Genomic DNA, 21,834 nt, shown 5'->3' on the forward strand with positions numbered 1-21,834 from the left:
ATGGCACTGTGATTAATGGAGGGCTTTCAGAAAAGGGCTATTTACTGTAAATCAAAGGGCAGAACAGGAGAGTGGCGTAACCTTCAGAGGAATGGAAGTGGTTGGAAGACTGCCTATAAATATGAAATAGGAGAGGGGCTTTTACCTATGGTCAGTTTAAAAAAAAAGCATTTTATCAAAACAAAGAAACAGATAATGAAGTAGGTATGTGGATTATAAAAACATATGGCTCACAGAATCCGTGCAGAGAGCGGGATCACTGGAAAGTGGATACTTCTTTGTAGTAAACTGCCTTTACATCAATCACTACTTTAATAAACCAGAAAACATCTACATTAGTAACTAAAATGAGATATTGCAGCCAAATATCAAACCTATAAATAAACACTTATATCTACTCATACAAACATCCACCTAAACATCCTTCCATGGCAATCATGTCTTCTCTTATTTCCACAGGCATCCCCGGACTTCATAAATCTATTTTTCCAGCGCCATGAAGCCAATCTACACTTCTCCACTATTCATGAGCTGTATCTCATCCAGATACCATCAAACCAAATTATATACATTCCATTTACATGTTGAAAGACCACAGTCATCCTCTGTGCCAAGAAAAGCAAGTGTTAGTGCTGCTATTACTCCCAGAGAAGACATATGTCAACAGTTGACAAAGGTGAAAAAGACTGCCCAACGTTCAATAGATTGGATAAGATTATCAGATTATGGTGCAGAAGAAAGGCTTCTAACTAAGAGAGGGAGAGAGACAGCTGGAGGAGAAGAAGGTAGACATGAGATAACGACTGCTATCGGATTTAATGTATGTAATGAGAAAAGGGCTGCATATTAAAGTCAACGGAATCAAATTGACCTGTTGTAATTATCCTTTAGGCTAGGGTTTTTATGACACAAAGAGCACACGTAATTACTAAGCCATTTTTCACTAACTTTACTGTGGGCAGTTGTGTGAGATATACATGTTCACCTCTTGGTCCTTTACTTTTCCCTCCCTCCCCAGTGATCGTGGAACATTCCTTTACCATTGTTGCTTCTGTTGACAATTTCAACTGTCACTCTGATTTGAGGTTTTGTTGAAGATACCTTATAAAAACTCCCGTTATCTACGCATGCTGCCTTGGGCTCATTTACAACACTGGTGACGAACTTGAGGAGATCAGAACCAGCTGAGCAGGGTGCAGCAAAGAAAACTCACCCCCGTTTGTGATGTTGCAGTGCAGTTTTGTCAGCTTTGATGTCTGGGAGTGACATCCTACAGGAAGGTCAGCAGAGTTCAACAGAATGTGAGAGATTCATTCACCTGTGAAGCTGCATGCAATTTAGAAGCTGCAACCGCAATAAGTAGTGTGTGGGCTACAAGTCCTCGTGCAAGGTGAAGAAAAGACGTTACACTGCCTGTGATAAATCTGCTCCACTAGAAGGAAGCCCTCGTCGAGGTGAAGTTACCACAGCACTTTAGGACTAGTTGTTGTGGTAGAGTGCAGCACTTCAAGTTATAGTAGTGAGTGCCTACGGCTGTGTGCACTTAGGTTGTCGCAGGCAAGCATAGTAACCGATTTGAATAAACCTCACATGCCAGAGAGAGTGCGTATATTGAAGCCAAAAATTGTGGCGGTCAATGACTGTGTATTTGGAGCATCTCCGCAAGTACGTGCGCGACGCAAGATCAAACGTGCCTTTGAATGAACTCTTTCAGCAGCACGAGGCCAACTCTTATCTATGGCCAGTGAAGAAACATTCCAGTCAGCGTGCGCACAGCTGACCCCATTTGCAGGGTGTGAGGCAGTCAGCAAGCCTGTGAGGCGCCAAAGCGTAGCGTGGGCGCCCTGCGCAGCACTAACGTATAGGTGAGGAGCAAGTCTACAATTCAGCTTGTGAGGCATTGGCACGCACAGCGCAAGGCAAGTTAACAGTCGAGCAGCACAGCTAAGGGATATACAGGGCTAAAAACAAATCCACTCGACCACTCGCATTTGCAAGCTAGATTTAATAAGGACGAGCTATTTTTAGGTCCTACTAGCACTTTCTGGAGAGTAGGAAGACAAACTAACTTTTGTCTTCTGTCTTTGAAAACGGAGCAAATGTGAAAAGATAAGATTTAAAGGCATTTTTATTGCTCACAAAGTGAATGAGCAATAAATGTGCCTTTAAATCTTGATATCTTGTCATATTTGCTCCGCTTTTAGAGAAGGAGGTCAAGTAGGTTGCAGTTAGGTCGAGGAGATTTTCCAAGGTACTAGACCTGCAGGAGTAGTGCCATTTTTAGGCTTTTTGGAGCCTTGAAATACCTGCGATGAAGGACACATCCTGGCTCCTACGTGGCAGATAGTGGAAGAAAGCAGACTGCTGCTCTTGTTGGAATGAGGAAGCAGAGTGAGACAATGCCCAGGTCTGGGCTGTGATTCCACTTGTTAGCTAAGAACACGCCTCCAGGGGAGGGTTGAGACAGACTGAGGAACAATTTAACTCTTCATTTACTTGTGTTCATGTACAGTCTGTATTAACTGTTCTGGTAATTCTTCATTTATTGGTGTTCTTGTAGCATGCCTTTATGCTAATGACCATCAGTCGGTAATAATGCTAGGTTCCTGCAGACACTTATACTGTGGCACTCGCTATTATAATTATCACTGGTGTATCAGTTTAACTCTACCATAGCTGCAGCGAATATGTCCGAGCCACCTCCTTTTTGGATGATTAGAGGGAGCCGATGTTGCCATGGAAGGAGTGGAAACAATTGTTCTAATCAAACTTGATTGCTATGGGTGAGGACAAATTCACTGTGTTAAGGAAACAGGATATCCTACTCCATAATTTGTGTGTACATATTAGAAGAGTATATGAAAGTCATGTAACAACCCTTAAGTAGTGAAGATGAAGATCAGGTAGATGGGTACTTATTGAATTATTGCATATTGGAGGAGCACTACGGAAAAAGGTGAATATTGTATTAGAAATGCACAGTTTGTTTTGTAGGATCCAGAGCAAAGAAGAGACAAATCACAAGTTATACAGCATGTTTGAGAAGCTTAGCTATTCTATGTGGATTTGACACGTTTTGGGACGTTGTGTGACTCCCCTATCAGGGATCAGTTGATGAGAGAGGTGAATCCTCGTGCACAGGAAAAATACTAGCGCACAATCCAGATCTGAAGGAGGCTATTGATTTAGCTAACAGCATAGACCACAAAGCGGAGTGCATAATAGAGATGAAGAAAAGTAGTAGTTAAGAATCACACTAGAGATGAAGAAAAGTCTAAGGAGCCTGATGTATCTAAGAGGAATCTAGTTGCACAATTAAAAATGAATGTAGAGGGAGGCAAAGAGAGAGAAATAAATAAATTGTTACCACTGTGGTAATTATAATCACTTGACGAATAGTGCCTTTGTCCTGCAAGGTCAATTGTTAGCAGAAGTGCAATAAAAGGGGTCTTTATGGACGCACCTACAGAAATGGGGAAATGGAACATAAGCAAATACATGTGGTTGATGAGGTTGATAAGAGTGCTAACAAATTTATTTTTCATATTCAGTCAGGTGATGTGGAAGCAGGGAATGACTATCCAACTTGTGGGATATTCTTGAATGGGTCGGGAGTGACGGTGTACGAGTACTTATGTTCACTGTACTCTACTATTGATCAAAAAACGTTTGCAGAAAATTTTGGGGGGAAATGGTTATACTCTTGTCAATGCAGACATCAAACCTGGGGGGCATAATCAAGGTCCCATAGCCCTGTTGATATGTGCATTGCCTTTAAAGATCGCACTACTCAAGGAATGGTTTATGTTGTGGAGAGGGATTCTAAATTGTTGGGTTGGAAATACCAAAGGGACTTCAGCATCAAGTTAGACCCCAATAGTAGTGCACCAGTTATAGCCATAGAGCTGGAGGAACGGGCTAGCAGCATTACAGAGGAGTTCCAAGAGGCATTCACTGAGAATTTAGATCATCTAAGAAATTTCCAACACAAAATATTATTAAAGCAGAATTCTGTACCTGTGGTGCACAACGTGCAACTAATCCCTAATCTAAAGCGTGAACCTTAAAAATGGAGTTAGACAAATTGATGAAGCAAAAGGTTATTGAGCCGATTGAAAGCTCTCTCTGGTTAGCTCCCATTGTGGTTGCCAAGAAGTCAGAGGTAGAGGGATACGCCAATGTGTTGACCTGAGAGATTTGAACCACAAAATCTGGGTAGACAGATTTCCCTTACCAAAAATAAATGATATGATCAGTATGATGGGGAAAGCGTGTTTCTTCAGTGTGATTGACCTCTCTTCGGCATATCAACAAATTGAACTTGATCCAGAATCAAAATCCCCAACTTTGGTTATCGCTCCTTTCGGTGCATTTAGGTTCTGCAGAATGCCGTTCGGCCTGGCATCTGTGGCTTCTGTATTTCAGAGGGTGATGCACCAATTGTTGAAGGACACTTCTAGTGCGCTTTACTTTCAAGACGATTTGTTGATCTATGGTGATTCTGTGCATGACCGTGTCAGTACCCTGAGGAACATGCCAACTACTCTTAAAAATGCTAGCCTAACCATCAAACTAGACAAATGTAAGTTGTGTAGAATCGGTTAATTACCTGGGTCATCATATTTCCAAGGATGGTATAAAAACCTAAACTTGATCTAGTGGTGGCGGTCAAAGAAGCACATCCTTCCATGTCCAAAGACGAACTCAAATCCTTCAAGGGCCTGGGGGAATACATGGCCAAGCTTGTGAAGAGTTTTGCAAATCACACTGTACCCTTGTAGGAAGCTGGGTTTCTGCTGCAATAACCTCCCCACACACTTTTTGCCAGACTACTGATGCACTTTAACTTGATGTGCCCTGAGTCCCTGCCAATCAGGTTTCCAGGGCCTGTGTTTTTTCCCAAAAACTGTACCTTGTAACCCCAATTGGCACCTCTCTGGCCACATGTCAGTCCCTTGTAAAAGGTACCAAGGGCATTGTGACCAGGGAAGGCCTCTAAGGGTTTCAGCACTTATTGTGCAACCCATAGAGGCCCTGTACCATATACATATATATATATATACACACACATATATATATATACATACATATGTACACACACACACACACACACACACACACACACACACACACACACACACACACACACACACACGTGTTTTGGTGCAGAACAAAGTGAAGAGTCGACATGGCACACATCCCTGTGTGCCAAGCCTACAGGTCACTGCCCTGGCATAGGTCAGCCCTCTAGCTGGGTGCACTATACCAGTGGTGAGGGTACAGGTGCACGAGCCCTGTACCCCTACAGTGTCTAAGCCAATTCTTAGACACTGCAAGTGCAGTAATGCCATGAAGAATATATGGTGCCGGGAGCTGGTCGTTACGAACTCCACAGCACCATAATGGCTTTACTGAAAACTGGGAAGTTCGGTATCAAACTTCTCAGCACCTTAAACCCACACTGATGCCAGTTTGGGATTTAATGAAAAATGCACTCAGAGGGAATCTTAGAGATGACCCTGAAAAGTGGGTTCCCTGACTCGTACACACCAGCCTGCCACCACAAGACATGTTTCTGGACCCATGGGGTGAGAGCCCTAGCTCCCTTAGCCCAGAAACAAAGCCTTTCCTGTGCAGAGGTGTTCACACCACCCCAGGCCAGGAAGAGCCATCTGTGGCAGGGGAGCTTCCAAGGCCTTGCTGCCTTTGTAATGAGACCCCCAGCCTCTCCTGCTATCAGGAGCAGGCCTTGTTCCTGTCTCCCCTCCTTTTCAGCAGGAAGACAGGCAGGAAGAATTAGAATAGCCTAGAAGGCCTCAGGTGGGGGTGGCGTGTGAAGCCCACTCTTCAGTGCCCGCCATCTTGCAGATGGCTGGCTCTCTCCAATCAGGATTAGGGATTGTGCCCACTACCCCACGTGGGCTCAGCACATAAAGGGTGTAGTCAACCTAAGGGCAGTAGCCCATTGGCTATTGACAGTGAAACCCCTAAAATGCCCCCTAAATACAGTATTTAGGGGGCAGACCAGAACCAAGAAAGCAGATTCCCGCAACCTAGGAAGGACAAAAGAAGACGCCCAGCAGAGGAGACTGCAGAGAACAACTGACTTGGCCCCAGCCCTACCGGCCGGTTCAATTTTCAGAGACCCGGAGCCAGAAGTCGCCCTGTCCTGCAGTCAGCAACCTCCAGAACCCTGGGAGGACTGGCTGCCTCCAACAAAGACCGGATCTCCTTTGAACGGCTACTCTGTTCAAAAGAAACAGCCAAGCCCGACTCCGAGCCTGCTGAGAACAAAGTAACCCGATGCCTGGAACCACCACTGCACCCAACGCCTACGGCCAGAGTCTGAGTGGCCCAGCGAGGTCCCCAGCACTCCAGAGTCAGAGTTCACTGTGGGTTGACCCCTCAAGGACACCCAGAGGCTGCCTGCAGCCTCTGCACAGAGACCCGCCAAACCGCTAGGGGCCCGGTAAGGTGAAATCCGACCTCAAAAGACACCCCTGCATCCAGCCCCCTTGCGCCCTGGAGAAGAAAAAAAAAAAAACGGAGGTGCACCTACGTCCCCAAGCCCTCCAACTTACCTGCCCAGCTGTTGGTTCCTCTCGGAAGTCTTCCTGGACTGAGCCTGCAGCTAAAAACCAAAACGGAGAATCCCCTTTAAAAACAAAAACGTGAGCAGCAACCAACCAGAGGCCCCCCTTTCTCCCATTGGATAACATTGGGCCTCAGCACTCTGCACCGGCCACCCTAGTGCCGCTGAGGGTGCTTGGAGTGTGCATCCTCGTCCCTGGGAGAACCCTTGTTTTAACCCCAGAAACTCAACCCCAAAGACCGAGTACTTAACTGTTAACCGATAACTTCATTTCTCTCCATAGGAATACATTGACTGTTTTCCCTTGAAAAATGTTCTAAGTGTGGAGTTGATTTGTATAAAAACCTGAAAAATTACAACTGTGCAAAACTGAATTTTACTTACCTTTTCTCTAGAACATGTCCCAGTGCGATATCTACCCATTATAACATAATGGGGTAACCCAAGAAAATGTCCACGGAACTGGGTATCAATTGATATAGAAGACAATTGGTCCTAGACTTATTTATCATACAGTCAAGTTGTAGTGGCATTTATAGTTCGAAAATCACATTAGATATGCATGTGATTGGCATAAAGACACAAGAACATGCAGAATTCACAAGTATGCGCACCCTCAAATAACAATGGCACTCATTAATTCTGCAAAAGTGACTGTTTTATTTCTTTTTTACAGGCACTTTTTGGTAAACAAATCACCATATTCAGTAACAAGATGAAATGTTGCTCCAAGGGGGAGTGAAAAAGTAGCGTGCTCATGTGTAAGACAGACAGGGGGAAGTAGACAACCTATATGTAGGTGCCAGTGGGTATTGCCAGGTCACAGCCCCCGAGTGGTGGGTAGTCAGCACAGTAGCTGTGGCGTAGCGTAAAGTATTATTAAGTTGTGGCTGCCAAATTAATAAAGGAAATGATTCATCAAGGGGGAGTCAATCGCCCAAAGTAAAAGGTGTCAAGTACGGCATGGATCCCCCAGGCTGCACGTAATCCTTGAGACAAAGATCATTTTGGTCGATTGACTCAGCCTTGATGAATCATTTGCCCCGGTCCTGAGGAAGACTCGTGAGCGGAGGATGTAACTTACCCTCTAAGCACCAGGGTCGAAACGTCAACACTCTTTCCCAAGTGGGCCTGTACCCGGTACCATCCCTAACCTGCCCAATCCACCGATGATGTTTCTCTGTGCACCTTCTTGAAAAATCATAAGCGACAACTAGAATAACCCATGAGGGGCAGGCCCAGATGAACTGTTGTCACTTTAAATTATAGCCAGTTTTTTGTGATGTATAATAATTGCAATTGATTCTCTTTTGAAAGTACCATGACTTTAAATCCCTTACCCCTTTTTTATCTTATCGGTCTTGCACATGAGCACACTTCTTTTTCACTCCCCCTTGGAGCAACCTTTCATCTCGTTACTGAATATGGTACCGATGAACCCGTTCTGACAGTAACCAGCCCTGGCATTTCATAAAAAGATGTGATCCTCACTGCCTTAAGGGACAAGATTGTATAGGTGTGGCCACCTAAACCAAATGGTCTACATGAATTGTGCATACACAAGGACATGGTTATGAGAGGGATCTGTGGGAGGAAAAACCCCTGACTTAGAACACAAAGAACATCTGGGGTGTAATATTACAGAATCCAAAGTCTGGGCTATGTACTGGTTCCCTGGTATGGACAGTCTAGTAGAGGACAAAGTCAAAGAGTGTCTCACATACTCCATGAATAATAAAAGTGAACATATAAAGATAGGCACCTTTTTCCCCAGGTAGTGCACCGCCTAAGCCATGTGACAAACTGCGGCTAGATATAATGGATCCTCTCAATTGTTCCAAGTGGTCAGGCAAGTTCATTATCATTTTAGTAGATTACCACTCACAGTGAATTGCGGTTGCGGTTAGAGTGGTCTAACACATTACTACCAGAGATATGATTTATTTTTTGTCTGATACTTTCATGACAGAAGGGATACCCACTTCCGTCATAACAGAAAACAGGGTCCGATTCACTTCAGACTAAAAGAATAATAAAAAATAAAAAATAAAAGAAATTATCTACTGTGCACCTAAAAACCACCCTGTATTGTTTGAAAGAAAAACTGGCTGGTGGAAAGGGTAAACCGCATGTTAAAGAAATTTATTCTATCAGCACAAGTCTCAGGGGTACCTGCAAATATTGCAGTGAAGAAGTTGCTGTGGTCATATCATACTGCCCTAATTCTGTAACAGGAGTTTCACCTTTCTTAATGGTTCAAGGCAGACTTCCTGGTACTAAATTGCTTCCCAACTGGATGGTGGGGAAAACAGATGGGTCCATCAAGGCAATGTGATTGGGTGTGTCAAGAATCAAAAGGACTACAAAAGGAGATAGGACAGCAAATGGAGTGGAATGTGGAAAATGGAAGGTGGAAGATTGGGTGGTGGTCAAAGCCCCACACTAAAAGAAGAGTGGAATAAGTAAGTTTTCCAAGCCACTTATAATATCTAAAGTCAGTACCAATGTGGTGACACTAGAGGATGAGAGAATGTGGAGTATGGATAGAACTGCCAAGTGCAATGGTCCTATTACAGTGAAGAATTTTGGTATTGAAGTGCCCTAGTTTACTTGTCAGGAGCAGCCTGAGTCGGCCCATAGTTTGTCAACATCATGCTCCTGGGTGGCACAAGGATTACGTTTTTCTGTAAATATTGTGGGAAAGATGTGTTACGATTTTTCTTTTACACTCATTTGTCTGTGAGCATCTGTAAATATTTATAGGAAGGAGATGTGTTGTAATTATCCTTTAGGATGTTGTGAGAAAGAGCCCTCTTTCTGCATGGTAGCCCCCACTTTTTGCTGAAATGCGGATGTGCTTTGACTGTGTGCGCCATGGGCTCCTGCCAAACAGGTACCCAGGGCCTATGTTCGTTTCCTAAGACTACATTGAAAACAAAACCTAATTGGCATCTCTGGCCACAGGTCAGTCTCTGGTAAATGTTGCAACAGGTACCCAGGGCACGGTGACCAGAGAAGATCCCCAAGGGCTGCAGCACTTATTGTGCCACCCTTAGAGGCCCTGTACTGATCCACTCACACACTGCCTTTGCAGGCTGCATGTTTTGGTGCAGAACAAAGTGAAGAGTCGACATGGCACACATCCCTGTGTGCCATGCCTACAACCCACTGCCCTGGCATAGATCAGTCACCCCTCTAGCTGGGTGCACCATACCAGTGTGCAGTGCTGCCATTAAGAGTATATGGTGCTGGGAGTTTGTCATTACGAACTCCACAGCACCATAATGGCTATACTGAAAACTGAGAAGTTTGGTATCAAACTTCTCAGCACATTAAACCCACACTGATGCCAGTGTGGGATTTAATGAACAATGCACACAGAGGGCATCTTAGAGATGCACCCTGAAAAAAAACCTACCACTAGTGTCCAGGCTGAGTGGCTGCTTTCAGCTGCCACCACCAGACATGTTCCTGGACCCCTGGGTCGAGAGCTTGCTGCTCTCGGGGGCCTGAAACAATGCACATCCTGGGACAAGGTGTAAAGCCTTCTCCCCCAGGATGTGCAGGGTTCACGAAGGGGAAGCTTCAAAGGCTTGCCATCTCTGTGAGCTTCCCCAGGCCACTTGCTGCTTTGAGCAACTGGTCCCCACTGGTTCTGACCCCACTTTTCAGCGGGAGAACCAGCGGGAAAAACAAGGGAGGAAGAGAGGTGTGCCCACTTCTGCCAACTCCACCCCTCAGGTGGAGGAGAGGAGAGGTGAAGCACAACCTACCGGCCTGTCCCCACCTCGCACCCGATACAGCGAAAGTCCAGTGTGTCCTGCAGCCAGCATCCTCGACAAATCCGGACGACCTGCCTGCCTGCCTTCAATCCCAAAGACTGTCTCCCGTGAACACCGGATTTGTTCACACAACAGACTCCAGTTCCGCAAGGATCCGCAGGTCTGCACTCGATGCCCAGGGCCCGAGCTCCAGTGGCCCAACACCAAGAGGCGGTCCCGCTGGTGATCCGGCGACCCCCTGACCTGCCTCAGGCCGAGGCCGGCAGCATCAAACCGGAAGGTCCCTCAAACCGCGAGTAAGAAAAGTTGATAAGAAGATCTGACCCTAGAAAGGCACCCCTGCACCCGACGCCCCACGGCCTTGGGTGGCTCAAAAGACAGTGCCTAACGAACCCCCAAGGATCCCAACTTGCCTCTCTAAGTGGTGATCGCACCTAGAAGACCTTAGTCCCCGAGCCTGCAGTGCTTTTGCAAACCGGAGACTCCCCATTGAAAGCTATAGGGCTTCCAACACCAAAACAGCACTCTGCACCCGGCTAACCCAGTGCCGCTGAGGGTGCATCTTTTGTGCTGGTCTAAACTCCCATTTGCCCTGAGCTTAAGTCCAGGAGCTTTGCTCCCACAACCCAGTGGCCTGCTCGTCAGCAGCCACCAACCGGAGGGCCCCTATCCCCCATTGGATAACACTGAGCCTCAGCACTCTGCACCCGGCCGCCCTAGTGCTGCTGAGGGTGTAACAAGAGTGCATCCTTGACCCTGGTGGACCCCCACCCAATCTAACCCCAGAACCCCAACTCCCACAACAAAGTACTTACCTTTAAACCAATAACACTATTTTCCTCCATAGAATAACATTGACTGTTTTTCTATGGTAAGTTTCTAAGTGTGGAGTTGGAAAACCTAAAGAAATTCTTTAAAATTGTACTAACAAAAACGCTTTTACTTACCTGTTCACAGGAAATGTCCCAGTGCAGCATCCAGGCATACTGCACTTTGTAAGATAAGTAATCTCAAACGTAACGTACCTGTATTTTTTACTAAAAATCCTATGCAAAGTATATGTACTGTATTCTGAAAAGCATTGCATTATTAGTGACACTACTGTAATCAAATCAAAGTACATTTGCAATTCAAACTATTTACAACTTCATTACTACTGTAAAGTATTTATTGCTTACCTGTGCCAAGCTTGCTTGGTTCTAGAAAATAAAATAACTAAAAGAATATTTTTATACAAAATCAATTGGTCTAAGGTTCAGTCTGAGTGTGTGAATTCATTTGCTGACTGAGTGTGTACAACAAATGCTTAACACTGTTCTCTGATAAAGCTTACTGCTCGACCACACAACCACAAACAGAGTGAGGTGCTTTCTACTTTACCTCTGCCTACATTTTAGGTTCCACTGGACTCTGTACACACTAAACTTCACTTTGGTATAGTATATACAGAGCCAGCTTCCTACAGAGGTGTTTTCTATTACCCAAAGAGCACCCGTAATTACTATGCCATTATCACCAACTTTATCAGGGGCAGTTTTGAGAGATATATGTGTTTATTACAGTTTAAACTGTCACTGTGACTTCTGGTTAAGTTGAAAAAACCCAACAAAAACTCCTGTTTATCTAATCGTGCTGCCTTAGGCATATTTACAACACTCTAACAAACTAAGAGGTAGAGAGACAGCTGGATTAGTAGAAGGGAGACCTGAGATAACGACTGCCATTAGACTAACGACTGCCATTAGATTTGATGTAAGTGATGGGAAAAGGGCTGAATTTTGTGGTCAACTGAATCAATGTGAGCAAAGCCGTCCAATGAGATCAAAGGAAGAGACTGGGAAATGAGGGCTGTTCTCTTGGATTACCAGAAGGGATGTGAGAAGAGCAATGCTTGCAATTAGCAGGCAGCAAAGGCTGCCCCTAAAATGCTGGTGCCCTCCCCTCTTCAACACATAGAGCACTTGTCAAACGTTACAAGAACTGGCTTATTTTTAACTGCAACTAATTTCCAAAATGATGTTACATTTAATATACTCTGCTCACCTCTGGCCAGTGAAAAGAAATAAATGACAGATGGCCTTACTGAAAGTAACGTATAAACAACTGTATGTTTGCTCTCAAGAACATTAGTCAAATGCTAATCACTGGTTTGTCTCGGAGCCCCTTGTCAACAATTGCAAAGTACTAATCTGCAAAAGAAACCACAGGCAAGCCATGAAAGAAAATTGCTAACTGAGACACTGAGTTAGGTCAGTAAGTGGAAGTAAGCTAGGAGTTTGGGTTGGGTCGTCTTCTTAGCATTTCTCTATGCCCACCGAAAACCAGCAAACTTTATGATGTTTCTTACTCTAAGCATATTGTTGTACTTCACACCTTAAATTAAGGGAGAAAGAAGACAGTGAACATCTGCTGCCCCATCAGGACAATCAATCCAAGTACATAAGAACGCAGCATAGATCTAAAGTGGCTACCTGAGACCATCAGGAATGGTAAACATCATGCAACACAGGCATTACAAAGTAGTAGCCATTTTGCTGGTTTGCGTTCTCCAGTGCGAATCCAGAAAGATTTGTGGTTTGTCATCTAGTAATTACAAATGACGAGTGTGCCTTACATAAGAAAGTGTAAATTATCACTTAGGAGATAAACTCGAGTGGACTTACCTTTTGATAAATTCCTCTGCACACCATAACTCAGGATTACTGTCTGCACAAAATAGTAGTAGGCAGATAAACTAAACTGCCACAAGCCCTCTAGGATAAGCCTATACAGCGTTCATGCAGAATTGTGATAAATACACTTATTCGGGTTATTTGATTTTTTTTTCTATAGCGATAGTATTCTTTGGATGAAGGTTTGTGTTCTTTTATATGAAAAAAGTTTCAATTAGGATAGGATTGTGGTAGTTTTTATGAAACATTAACTGACATTTTCAACAAAAAAAATTGACTTGTGTATTTGATCTTGCTCAGCCACACCGAACCTTTTAATCATAGACTTTTTTTTTACGCAGGAAGAGTCTTTTCATGGCTTGATTTAAATACTCTTTCTCCTATCAAAGTGTTCTTTTTGGTTTTTCTTCAGCAGCAGCAGCAGCATCATCATCTTAGGGCAATGAGTATCAGCTACGAGCAACTTGCAGGGCAAAGGAGATACAAGAATATTGTTTGAAGTGCTAACTCGTATCATCAACCCCACGCAGTCCGCTAGGCTCAAATCCTGGGCAGGAAGCCATGTGTTGTGAAAAGTAAAAACAAGCAGGAGAGGACTACTACAGAAAGAATGGTATCAGGCATGCACACGTACCTTGAGGAGGGCCTATACCACCAGCAACAGGAAACATGAGCCTGAAAATACAGAAATGCAACACGTCAAATGTTTCCCTAGATTGAAATCTGAAATCATATGAAGGGGTTATTAGAAAAACGATGCCATGTTTTAAAATGATGTCCTTATTTAAATGGGGGAACAAAATAAATAAAATGACATTAAAACTATTTTATATTAAAACATTAAAAATACAGACTCAGCACATTGTGTTAAATGAACACAATTATCCGAATTAGATATTCAATTGATTGAAAAACGCATCAAAGTCACAATGGCAATTTTAAAGCACTAGCTACAATATTGTTGTAAACCAGGTTAGTTAGAATAAGACTTTTATTTCAAGGTCATTTCTTAAGTACCATTTGCCTCCACCTGGCAGCAATACAGTTCTAGATAAGTGTGAGATTTGCGGAGGTCTGAAAGCAGTGTAATAGTGATCCTATAATTTATGAAATTTGAATTTTCTTTTTATAAAATGTTTTTTTTCCACACAAATCAACACATCACTGATTGCCACTGCCCATGATGAAGAGCAGGTAGCATGAACTTAATGCTGAAAGTGAACAGACTACATAGTGGGAAAACACTAGTTTCACAGAAATATGGCAGCAATATGGTATTCTCGCTAGCAGGCTACGTTCAAGACAGCAAGTCAGATTCCACAGTTCTACACTGTCTTCAGCGAGGAGGAAGATGCTCAATCCTCTCACTTACACAGCCCAAGGGTCAGTTTAGGCCACGGCATTCTCCCAATGTGACTCAAATATTCTTGTACTTCATTGGACATCCCCTTCCCTAATATAGTTGTTTTCTGTGTCCATGCACCAGTCCAGGTCCTCATCTACTATTTCATCTTTGGGAGAGGGAGTGTGTCTGCATCACCATAAAAGCCGGTAATATTATGTCTCACGCCAATCAGGGCTAAATATTTATGCGATCTGGTTTTAGGTTTAAACCTATAATAACTGATAACACCCCAACATCTTTGCAGCCACAAACCAAGTGCCATTCATAGAAAGGAAAAGAGGAGTGAAAGTAATTTTCATTTCTTCCTGAAGGGTCCAATACAAATGTGACTTTGTTATACTAGGTAGCATCAAGAAAGACTGGGCTGACGTTATTCTGCTTGAGTTTTGTTGTATAGGGATGTCACTAAAACATTGTCTCTTCTTCCTTCTGCTTTTTTCAGTTTTGTGGTCTTTGGTCTAAAGATGCAGTGTTTAGAAGTTTGTTTTAGGTCTTATTTAGTTATTTTATAAACTGTAGAGAATCGGGAAATATCAAAAATCATATTTGAAATGTTGGTAACATTTGATAGCACTGATAGGTAAAATGGCTGGTTTCATAAGAATCTTTCCTAATATGTACCATCATATTTTACCCACATACATCAGCCCCCTTGTCTAGTGAGTCAGTACTGATTGTAAGTGAATTGCCAAACACCTCAGTCTTTAAACATTAAATGCAAGATGTAGGGACAGGTATATGTGCAAAGAATATGGTCACCAAGCATCTGAGATAGAGGTGAAAACATGACACCAGCCGTTTGGTAAACATGGAACGCAGTGTTACTTGGAATGCTGCTGAAAAAAGTTCCTTCCAAGTAAAATAAAGATTGGAGTGATATTGTTTGTATTTGTAGTAATTCAGCTACGTATATGAAAAAGTGTATGATGGCCTGTCAAAATAGATACTTGAGCTGAAGTGCTTCCCTGTAAGAGATATTGGTCACTTGCTAGATGGTATGCTGAAAGCATCTTTACAAGCTTCAGAGTTAATGAAGAATGCTATTGACTTTGTAGTCCATTCTGGTGCAGTAAAAATGTATTTGGACATCATATACCCTGTGCATATGCTACCTACACACATGCACTATCAGTGCAGAAAGCAAGCAATGGGGGGTGTGGCCTAGCAAGCCATCATGGCTGACGTGTGCTAGACGAGCTCCGTCCAGCCCAAAGAGTATCCTACACTTATCCTGACTCCTTCAGTCCCTCGAGAGGTCTTAGAGGTGACATTCAAGCACCGATCACCCTCAGTTGCGGTAGGACGCAAAATCACAGCACCTAGACCTGCTGGGAACCGGGAGCCTGGGCACACACGAGGAGCGGCATAGTGCCGAGCGGAGGAGCCGGGGTGTGGAGTTGGGCGTGCTCTGAGAGTGCGGAACGCCGCTCGACCTTGCCTGCGGGTGCTGTGGGCTGCCGACTAACCCCCCCCCGGGAAAGATACCGGCGGTGGCTGGCGGGGTCGCTGCCCCACACGTGGCTACAGTGATCGGCCTGGGACGCCCTGGAGACGTATGAGGATGACGGAGGCCTCTGCGATTGCTTGACGCCTCGCGGTTCCTTGGCAGCCAGTGCGGGCCTGGAGGGGGTGACGCGGCGGCCGGGCTGCGCCTGCCGGGGAAGGAAGGCTGCGGAGAGGCAGGCGCGGTGTTTCGCGGCCACATACCTGGGACGCTGAGACTTTTGCCGGCGGCGGACGCCCCGGGAGCAGGTAGGCCTGTGGTGTGGACATTGGCCGGCCTGTTACAGCGGGGGGGCTCCTAGTTACCTCCTCCCCCTAGGGACAGGGTCTGAGATCGGCGGCACCTTTGGGCCACGGGGGGTAAGTGGAAGACATTTCACATCCTTCCCATTCCCCCTGGAGCACCGGCATCGGCGGTCGGTCGGACCGCAGGACCCTGGGGACAGAGCCACGCAGCTTGAGGTGCGCAAGAACAACAGAGGGGGGGGGCCCCCCAATCGCCCAACCTTGAGATCCCGCTAGCAGCTGATTTGATCACACACATCCTGCGGGGGGGCCCCTACTAGACTTGGGCCTCAGTGGTGGATTGCTGGCCCTGGGATAGGGGCACCTCCCTGCTGGGGGATAGATCAGGTCCCGGGCCGGCTGTATACATAAGTTGGGGGAGTCGCCGCGCCGGTGTCTGGCACGGCTTGGCCCGGAACTGCGGGAGATCGCTGAAGGTGGACATGACGCGGGACAAGGGCAGCGGTAGCGGTAGCTTGACCAAACATGGGCCCATTGACAAATTCACCGGCCCGGGAGTGGCAGCTGGTGCTACTGGAGGCCAGCAGGAGGCCATGCCGGACAATGCAGCCTTGATGGTGGGGATTACTAGATCACGGGACATGCTTGATGCCAAAATTGTGGTGGTGGGCTCGGACATTATGTTATTGCTCCAGGATCTGCGGAATGCGGTGTCCCGCATCACGGAGGCGGAGACCCGCATTTCAGGAGTGGAAGATGAGGTCACGGCTCTGAAACAAAAGGTGGCAAACATGGAGAGTATCCAGAAGGGCCTGGCGCTCCGAGTTGAGGATGCAGAGGGGCGGGCCCTGCGGAATAACCTGCGCTTCGTTGGATTTCCGGAGGGTTGCGAAAATGGCAACATGGAGAGGTTTCTCACACAATGGCTTGAAAGCTGGCTCCCTCCTGAAGCCATGTCCCGGTGTTTCGTTGTGGAATGGGCCCATAGAGCGCTTATCCAGAAACCCCTGGTGGGGGCCCTTCCAAGGCCAGTGATAGCAAAACTCTTAAACTATCTTGACCGCGATGCCATATGGAAGCAGGCCCGGGCCAAAGAACCTCTGCTCTATGACAATCAACGTATCCTAATATTCCCGGACTACACGCGACAGGTGCAGCAGCAGCGCCAATCAATTATGGCCGCAAAGGACCGGCTGAAGGACCTCAAGCTCCCGTACGCCCTCTTGTTCCCAGCTCGCCTGCGGGTGGTGTACTGCTCCCGCACCCACTTCTTTGATACTCCGGAGGAGGTATTCAAATGGACGGATGAAACTGTTAGAGTGCGAGTGCACACACCGCCTAGGCGGGAATCGGACTCAGTCGAGCGAGGTGACATCGAAGGGGCCCCGAGGTCAGCAGCGTAGGGGAAGGGGGGCAGACTATCTCGGCGACGCTCCATGTCCTGTGGAGCCTCCTCTCAGAGGGGTGGGGGGGCCTGCTCCCTGGCAACGGACATTGGAACCTTAACTTTTGTCGTCGAGGTGGTGCCATGATGTTCTTCCAATTGACTTGGTGAATGCTTGATCAATTGCGGTTGAGGGAGTCTCAATGTGGGCTGAATCCCCACCTGTCTGGTACTTGGAGAGGAAGTGCACGGAAGACATGGGCTCTGAGTTGGGGATCCATTGGCGGGGGCGGCCCTTGTCCCCCCCCGTTGGGGACTAGATGCCAATCCTGCCGCGACAGATACTTCAGTGTTTTTGCGGTATGGGGTGGGGGCGGGGGGGGGGGGGCTTAGTTGTTAAAGGGTACGAGTCACACGTTCACAAGGGGTCCACTACACTACACACGTGCACCGCCGCGGCCCTCAATCCGTCCTTTGGCAATGCCCGTTCCCTTATGGCTGGTCAGTCTGTAGGGGGTCAGGTGTCCCCGGGTTCCCTCCGCATTGTCAGCTGGAACGTGCGTGGGGCTGTGGACAAAATTAAACGTGTGGCTATACTTCGTCAGGCAAAGAGGGCCAGAGCAGATATCCTCTTACTGCAGGAAACTCACCTGATGGGTACTAAGGTCTTGTGTCTACAGCTATATGGGTTTCAGCAGGTTTTCCATGCCGGATTCACGAAGGGCTCGAGGGGAGTAGCGATCCTAGTACATCGCAGGGTCCCATATGTACATGCGCAACAGTGGGCTGATACGCAGGGGCACTTCCTATTTATCCGGGCATGATTGGGGATGACCCCCTGATACTGGGTTGTGTGTATGCTTCCCCCCCCCCCCCCTTACAGTGGACGTTGGTGGAGAGGCTCCTTACCTTATGGGCCCGACATGCCTGATGTGGTCTCGGTGGTGGGGGGGACTGAAATGATGTTATGGATGTGGTCAAGGACAGGAGCAGGGCTAGGGGTAGGGGTGGCTTGGGCTGCGGGCAGCCCACGAAACTGCGCTCATTGGTGGCAGGTCTTGACTGGGTAGACACGTGGCTGCGCGTGCATGGGGACAAACGGGAGTACACATACCTTTCGGCGGTTCATAAGTCCTTTTCTAGAATCGACTATATATTTGTTCCCCGAGTGATGGCTGGTAGGGTGGCGTCAGCTGAGATTCTCCCCCGTGGTCTCTCGCATCACTCCCCGGTGTCCGTTGAGCTTCAGATAGGCAGGGGACGACAACCTTTACGTTGGCGCCTCTCGGTGTGGCACCTGCAGAATGAGGAGTATGGGAAGCACATAAGTGAGGCGATCGCCCACTATCTCACCATCAATGAGGGGTCTGTCTCCAGTGCCGCGACATTGTGGGAGGATCTGAAACCTACCCTGCGGGGTGTGGACATAGCCTGGTGTGTGGCGGCCCGCAAAAAGCACAGGGAAGAATTGGTTCAGGCTGAAGCAGAAGCGCTTGAGAGCCGAAAGCCGAGAGGCAGGTGAAGGGCAAACGGTGAGACAACTGCTCCTGGTGCAACAGTCCTACGCTGCTCTCCTGACGTATGAGGCTCGACAGGTTTGGCTTGCAACGCATAGCAAGATGTGTCAGTGGGGGGACAAGTCCAGCAAGTTGCTACATCGGCTCTGCCAGGGCACTTTTAACTCCCAGGCCCTTCCCGGGGTGCTGGATGAGGCGGGGGCATTGATCACAGACCCAAAAGGCCACAGCGGAGAGTTTCGCTACATATTATGCGGCTCTCTGTGCCCCTCAGGAGTGCCTGCCGGAGGCTACGGTTGACAAATTCATAGCGGACCTCCCGGCCCAAAGCGGTATCAGATGAGATACGTGCACAGCTGGAGCTCCCTCCGACGGATGAGGAACTAGGCACAGCCCTGGGTGAGCTCAACTCCGGGAAGGCGCCTAGACTGCGATTCAGGTGGCGGTGAGGGGTCTCAAATATCTGGGGGTTTTCCTCTCGGATGTGCCGGCCATCTCTTGGGAACGGAACCTGGCACCGATATGGGAACGAGTCCGTGCAGATATAAAAACCTGGTCGCGCATGCCTTTGACAATACACAGCAGATCAGCAATATTTAAGATGGTAGCGCTTCCTCGATTACTCTACTAACTACAGAATCACCCCTACCCGATCGCACCTAGATGGTTCCGGCTGGTGAATTCGGTGCTTGGGCAGTTCCTGTGGGGGGGGGCTGCCAACAGTCACGCGGGTGTTATTTCAAATTTGGAGGCAGTCGTTGAGGCGCATGGGATGGTGGAATACCATGACCCGAGAAACTCCCCTACGGCACAATGGGCACCTGCCCGAGCTGGTGACCCTGCAGGGCTTCCGTGGCTGGGATGCTATAGGTATCAAGGCCCTGGGCGATGTCGTGAGGAATGTGTCACTCAAGTCCTTTCTTGAATTACAGGAGGAATTTGACATGCCCCGAACCCAGTTCTTTCGGTACCTCCAACTCCGCCATGCACTTTCCCCTAACCTAGAGGGTCTGGAATCTCTCCCAGAATTTAGCCCGTTAGGCAAAGGTTTTCATGGGGGATCTAGAGACAAAAAAAGATTTCCCGGATCTACCATACCAGTCCCTGGTCACTCATTGTTCCCCTACACTTCAGAAGCTTCGGGGGGCTTGGGAGGAGGATGTGGGTATGCTGGAGGAGGAGGGTTGGAGGGAGGCCCTGGCCGCGCCCCAGGGAGCAGCCATAGCGGTGAGTCTCCGCCTCATTCAATTTAAATATTTACACAGGGCCTACTTCACTCGGGTTCGACTGTGGAGGGCGGGATTGATTGCCTCCCCGGAATGTCTCCGATGTGGCCGGGAGGAGGGCACATTTATGCATACTGTCTGGCTGTGTTCATCCCTTGCCGATTTTGAAGGGAGGTGTTTTCCTGTCTGTCGGAGGTCTTGGGGTGGGAACTCCCACGTACGCCGCAGTTTGCTCTGCTCCATGTTATGGAGGGGATAGGGGGGGGAATGTTTATAAAAGACATCTTATGCAACTGGGCCTCATATTGGCTAAACGCGATATAGCCAAGGCATGGAAGGAGCCACAGGCCCCCTCGGTGGCAACATGAAAAAATGGGCTGGATTTTTGCATGGGGCTGGAACAGCCAATCTTTGTAGCCAGGGGATGCCCACGTAAGCATTACAAAATATGGAACCGGTGGACGGACTAACGGGGTCTGTGGCTGGAGCCTCCCATTGTTGCGGACGTTCTTCCAGTGGAGTAATTGCTAGGTCATATGGGCCTGTTCTGGTGCAGGGGGGTCTAGGGGGTGTGTGTACCTATGCTAACATTCTTTTGTTCCATGTATACTCGTGGACTGGACGTTGTGCGACTCTGATGGGGGGGGGTGGGCGAGGGAGGAGGGGAGTTTTGGGGGGTATTCGTATCCTTCTTGCTCTACCATGTCATGTATTTGAGTTGTTACTCTGAAAAGGTCAATTGTTTCCTTGTTTATGCAAATTTGATACTGCAGTTGTCTCTGGGGTACAGAGCCCTGCAACATATGTGCGATTTGACAATAACATTTGTTTTAAAATAAAAGAAAGCAAGCAATAATTTAAATTAAAATTCCATAAACCCCGGAAATACACTTTGTTTTTAATGGCGCAAAAATGTGTAACCACTGTTTTTAAGGTATTGAAAAAAACTGAATAAAAACCACCAGAATTTATCAAAAATAGAAATTGAAAACAGTAAAGACTAATTATATTGCACTGTCATATCTGGTGGTATGTCGTGATGCCAAATGCCCAATAAGAACAGCTACCAATCTTTCTCTATGGATACTTTCAGTCTCTATTCCAGACCACCCTGGTCATGTCCCAGAAGGACTGTAAGAGGGGAAAGCCCAAAGGGTTCAGAAGAAGGTACTGGTCTGCATCCTGAGGCAGAGAATAGAGTTAGTCCTGCAGAATGCACCATCTGGATTTGTGATCAGAAAAATCCTAATTTGGATCATACATTATGGCCTCCTATCTGTAACTGCAGGATCCCTTACCAGTCTGAGCCCTACAGCGTGCCAAGATCAGCGACCCATTTTTCACTACGTTTCCTACGTTTATTTGCTAAATTGTTGATTAGCTTTTTATATGTGTAGGATATTCTTTTTTTGTAAAATGGCTCTGGCAGAATTCTCTTTTCTAGCTTGTGGCTACTATTACTAAAGAATGTGGACCGTCAGTACACGTGTAAGTTGCAGGTATCATA

General features: G+C 46.9%; 1 protein-coding gene across 10 annotated transcripts in view; it reads right to left on the reverse strand.

Annotated features, from left to right (window-relative positions):
* The window catches only part of SYNRG (synergin gamma), a 501,862-nt gene that overhangs the window by 427,889 nt on the left and 52,139 nt on the right, over positions 1 to 21,834 (reverse strand). For all 10 annotated transcript variants that reach the window (XM_085649490.1, XM_085649489.1, XM_085649487.1 and 7 more), the window contains one exon: positions 13,681 to 13,721. In XM_085649490.1, coding sequence (XP_085505616.1) covers positions 13,681 to 13,721 — 41 coding nt within the window. The remainder of the gene's footprint in view (positions 1 to 13,680; positions 13,722 to 21,834) is intronic.

The sequence above is a fragment of the Triturus cristatus genome, chromosome 3_2 (genome assembly GCF_964204655.1).
Source record: "Triturus cristatus chromosome 3_2, aTriCri1.1, whole genome shotgun sequence".
NCBI lineage: Eukaryota > Metazoa > Chordata > Amphibia > Caudata > Salamandridae > Triturus > Triturus cristatus.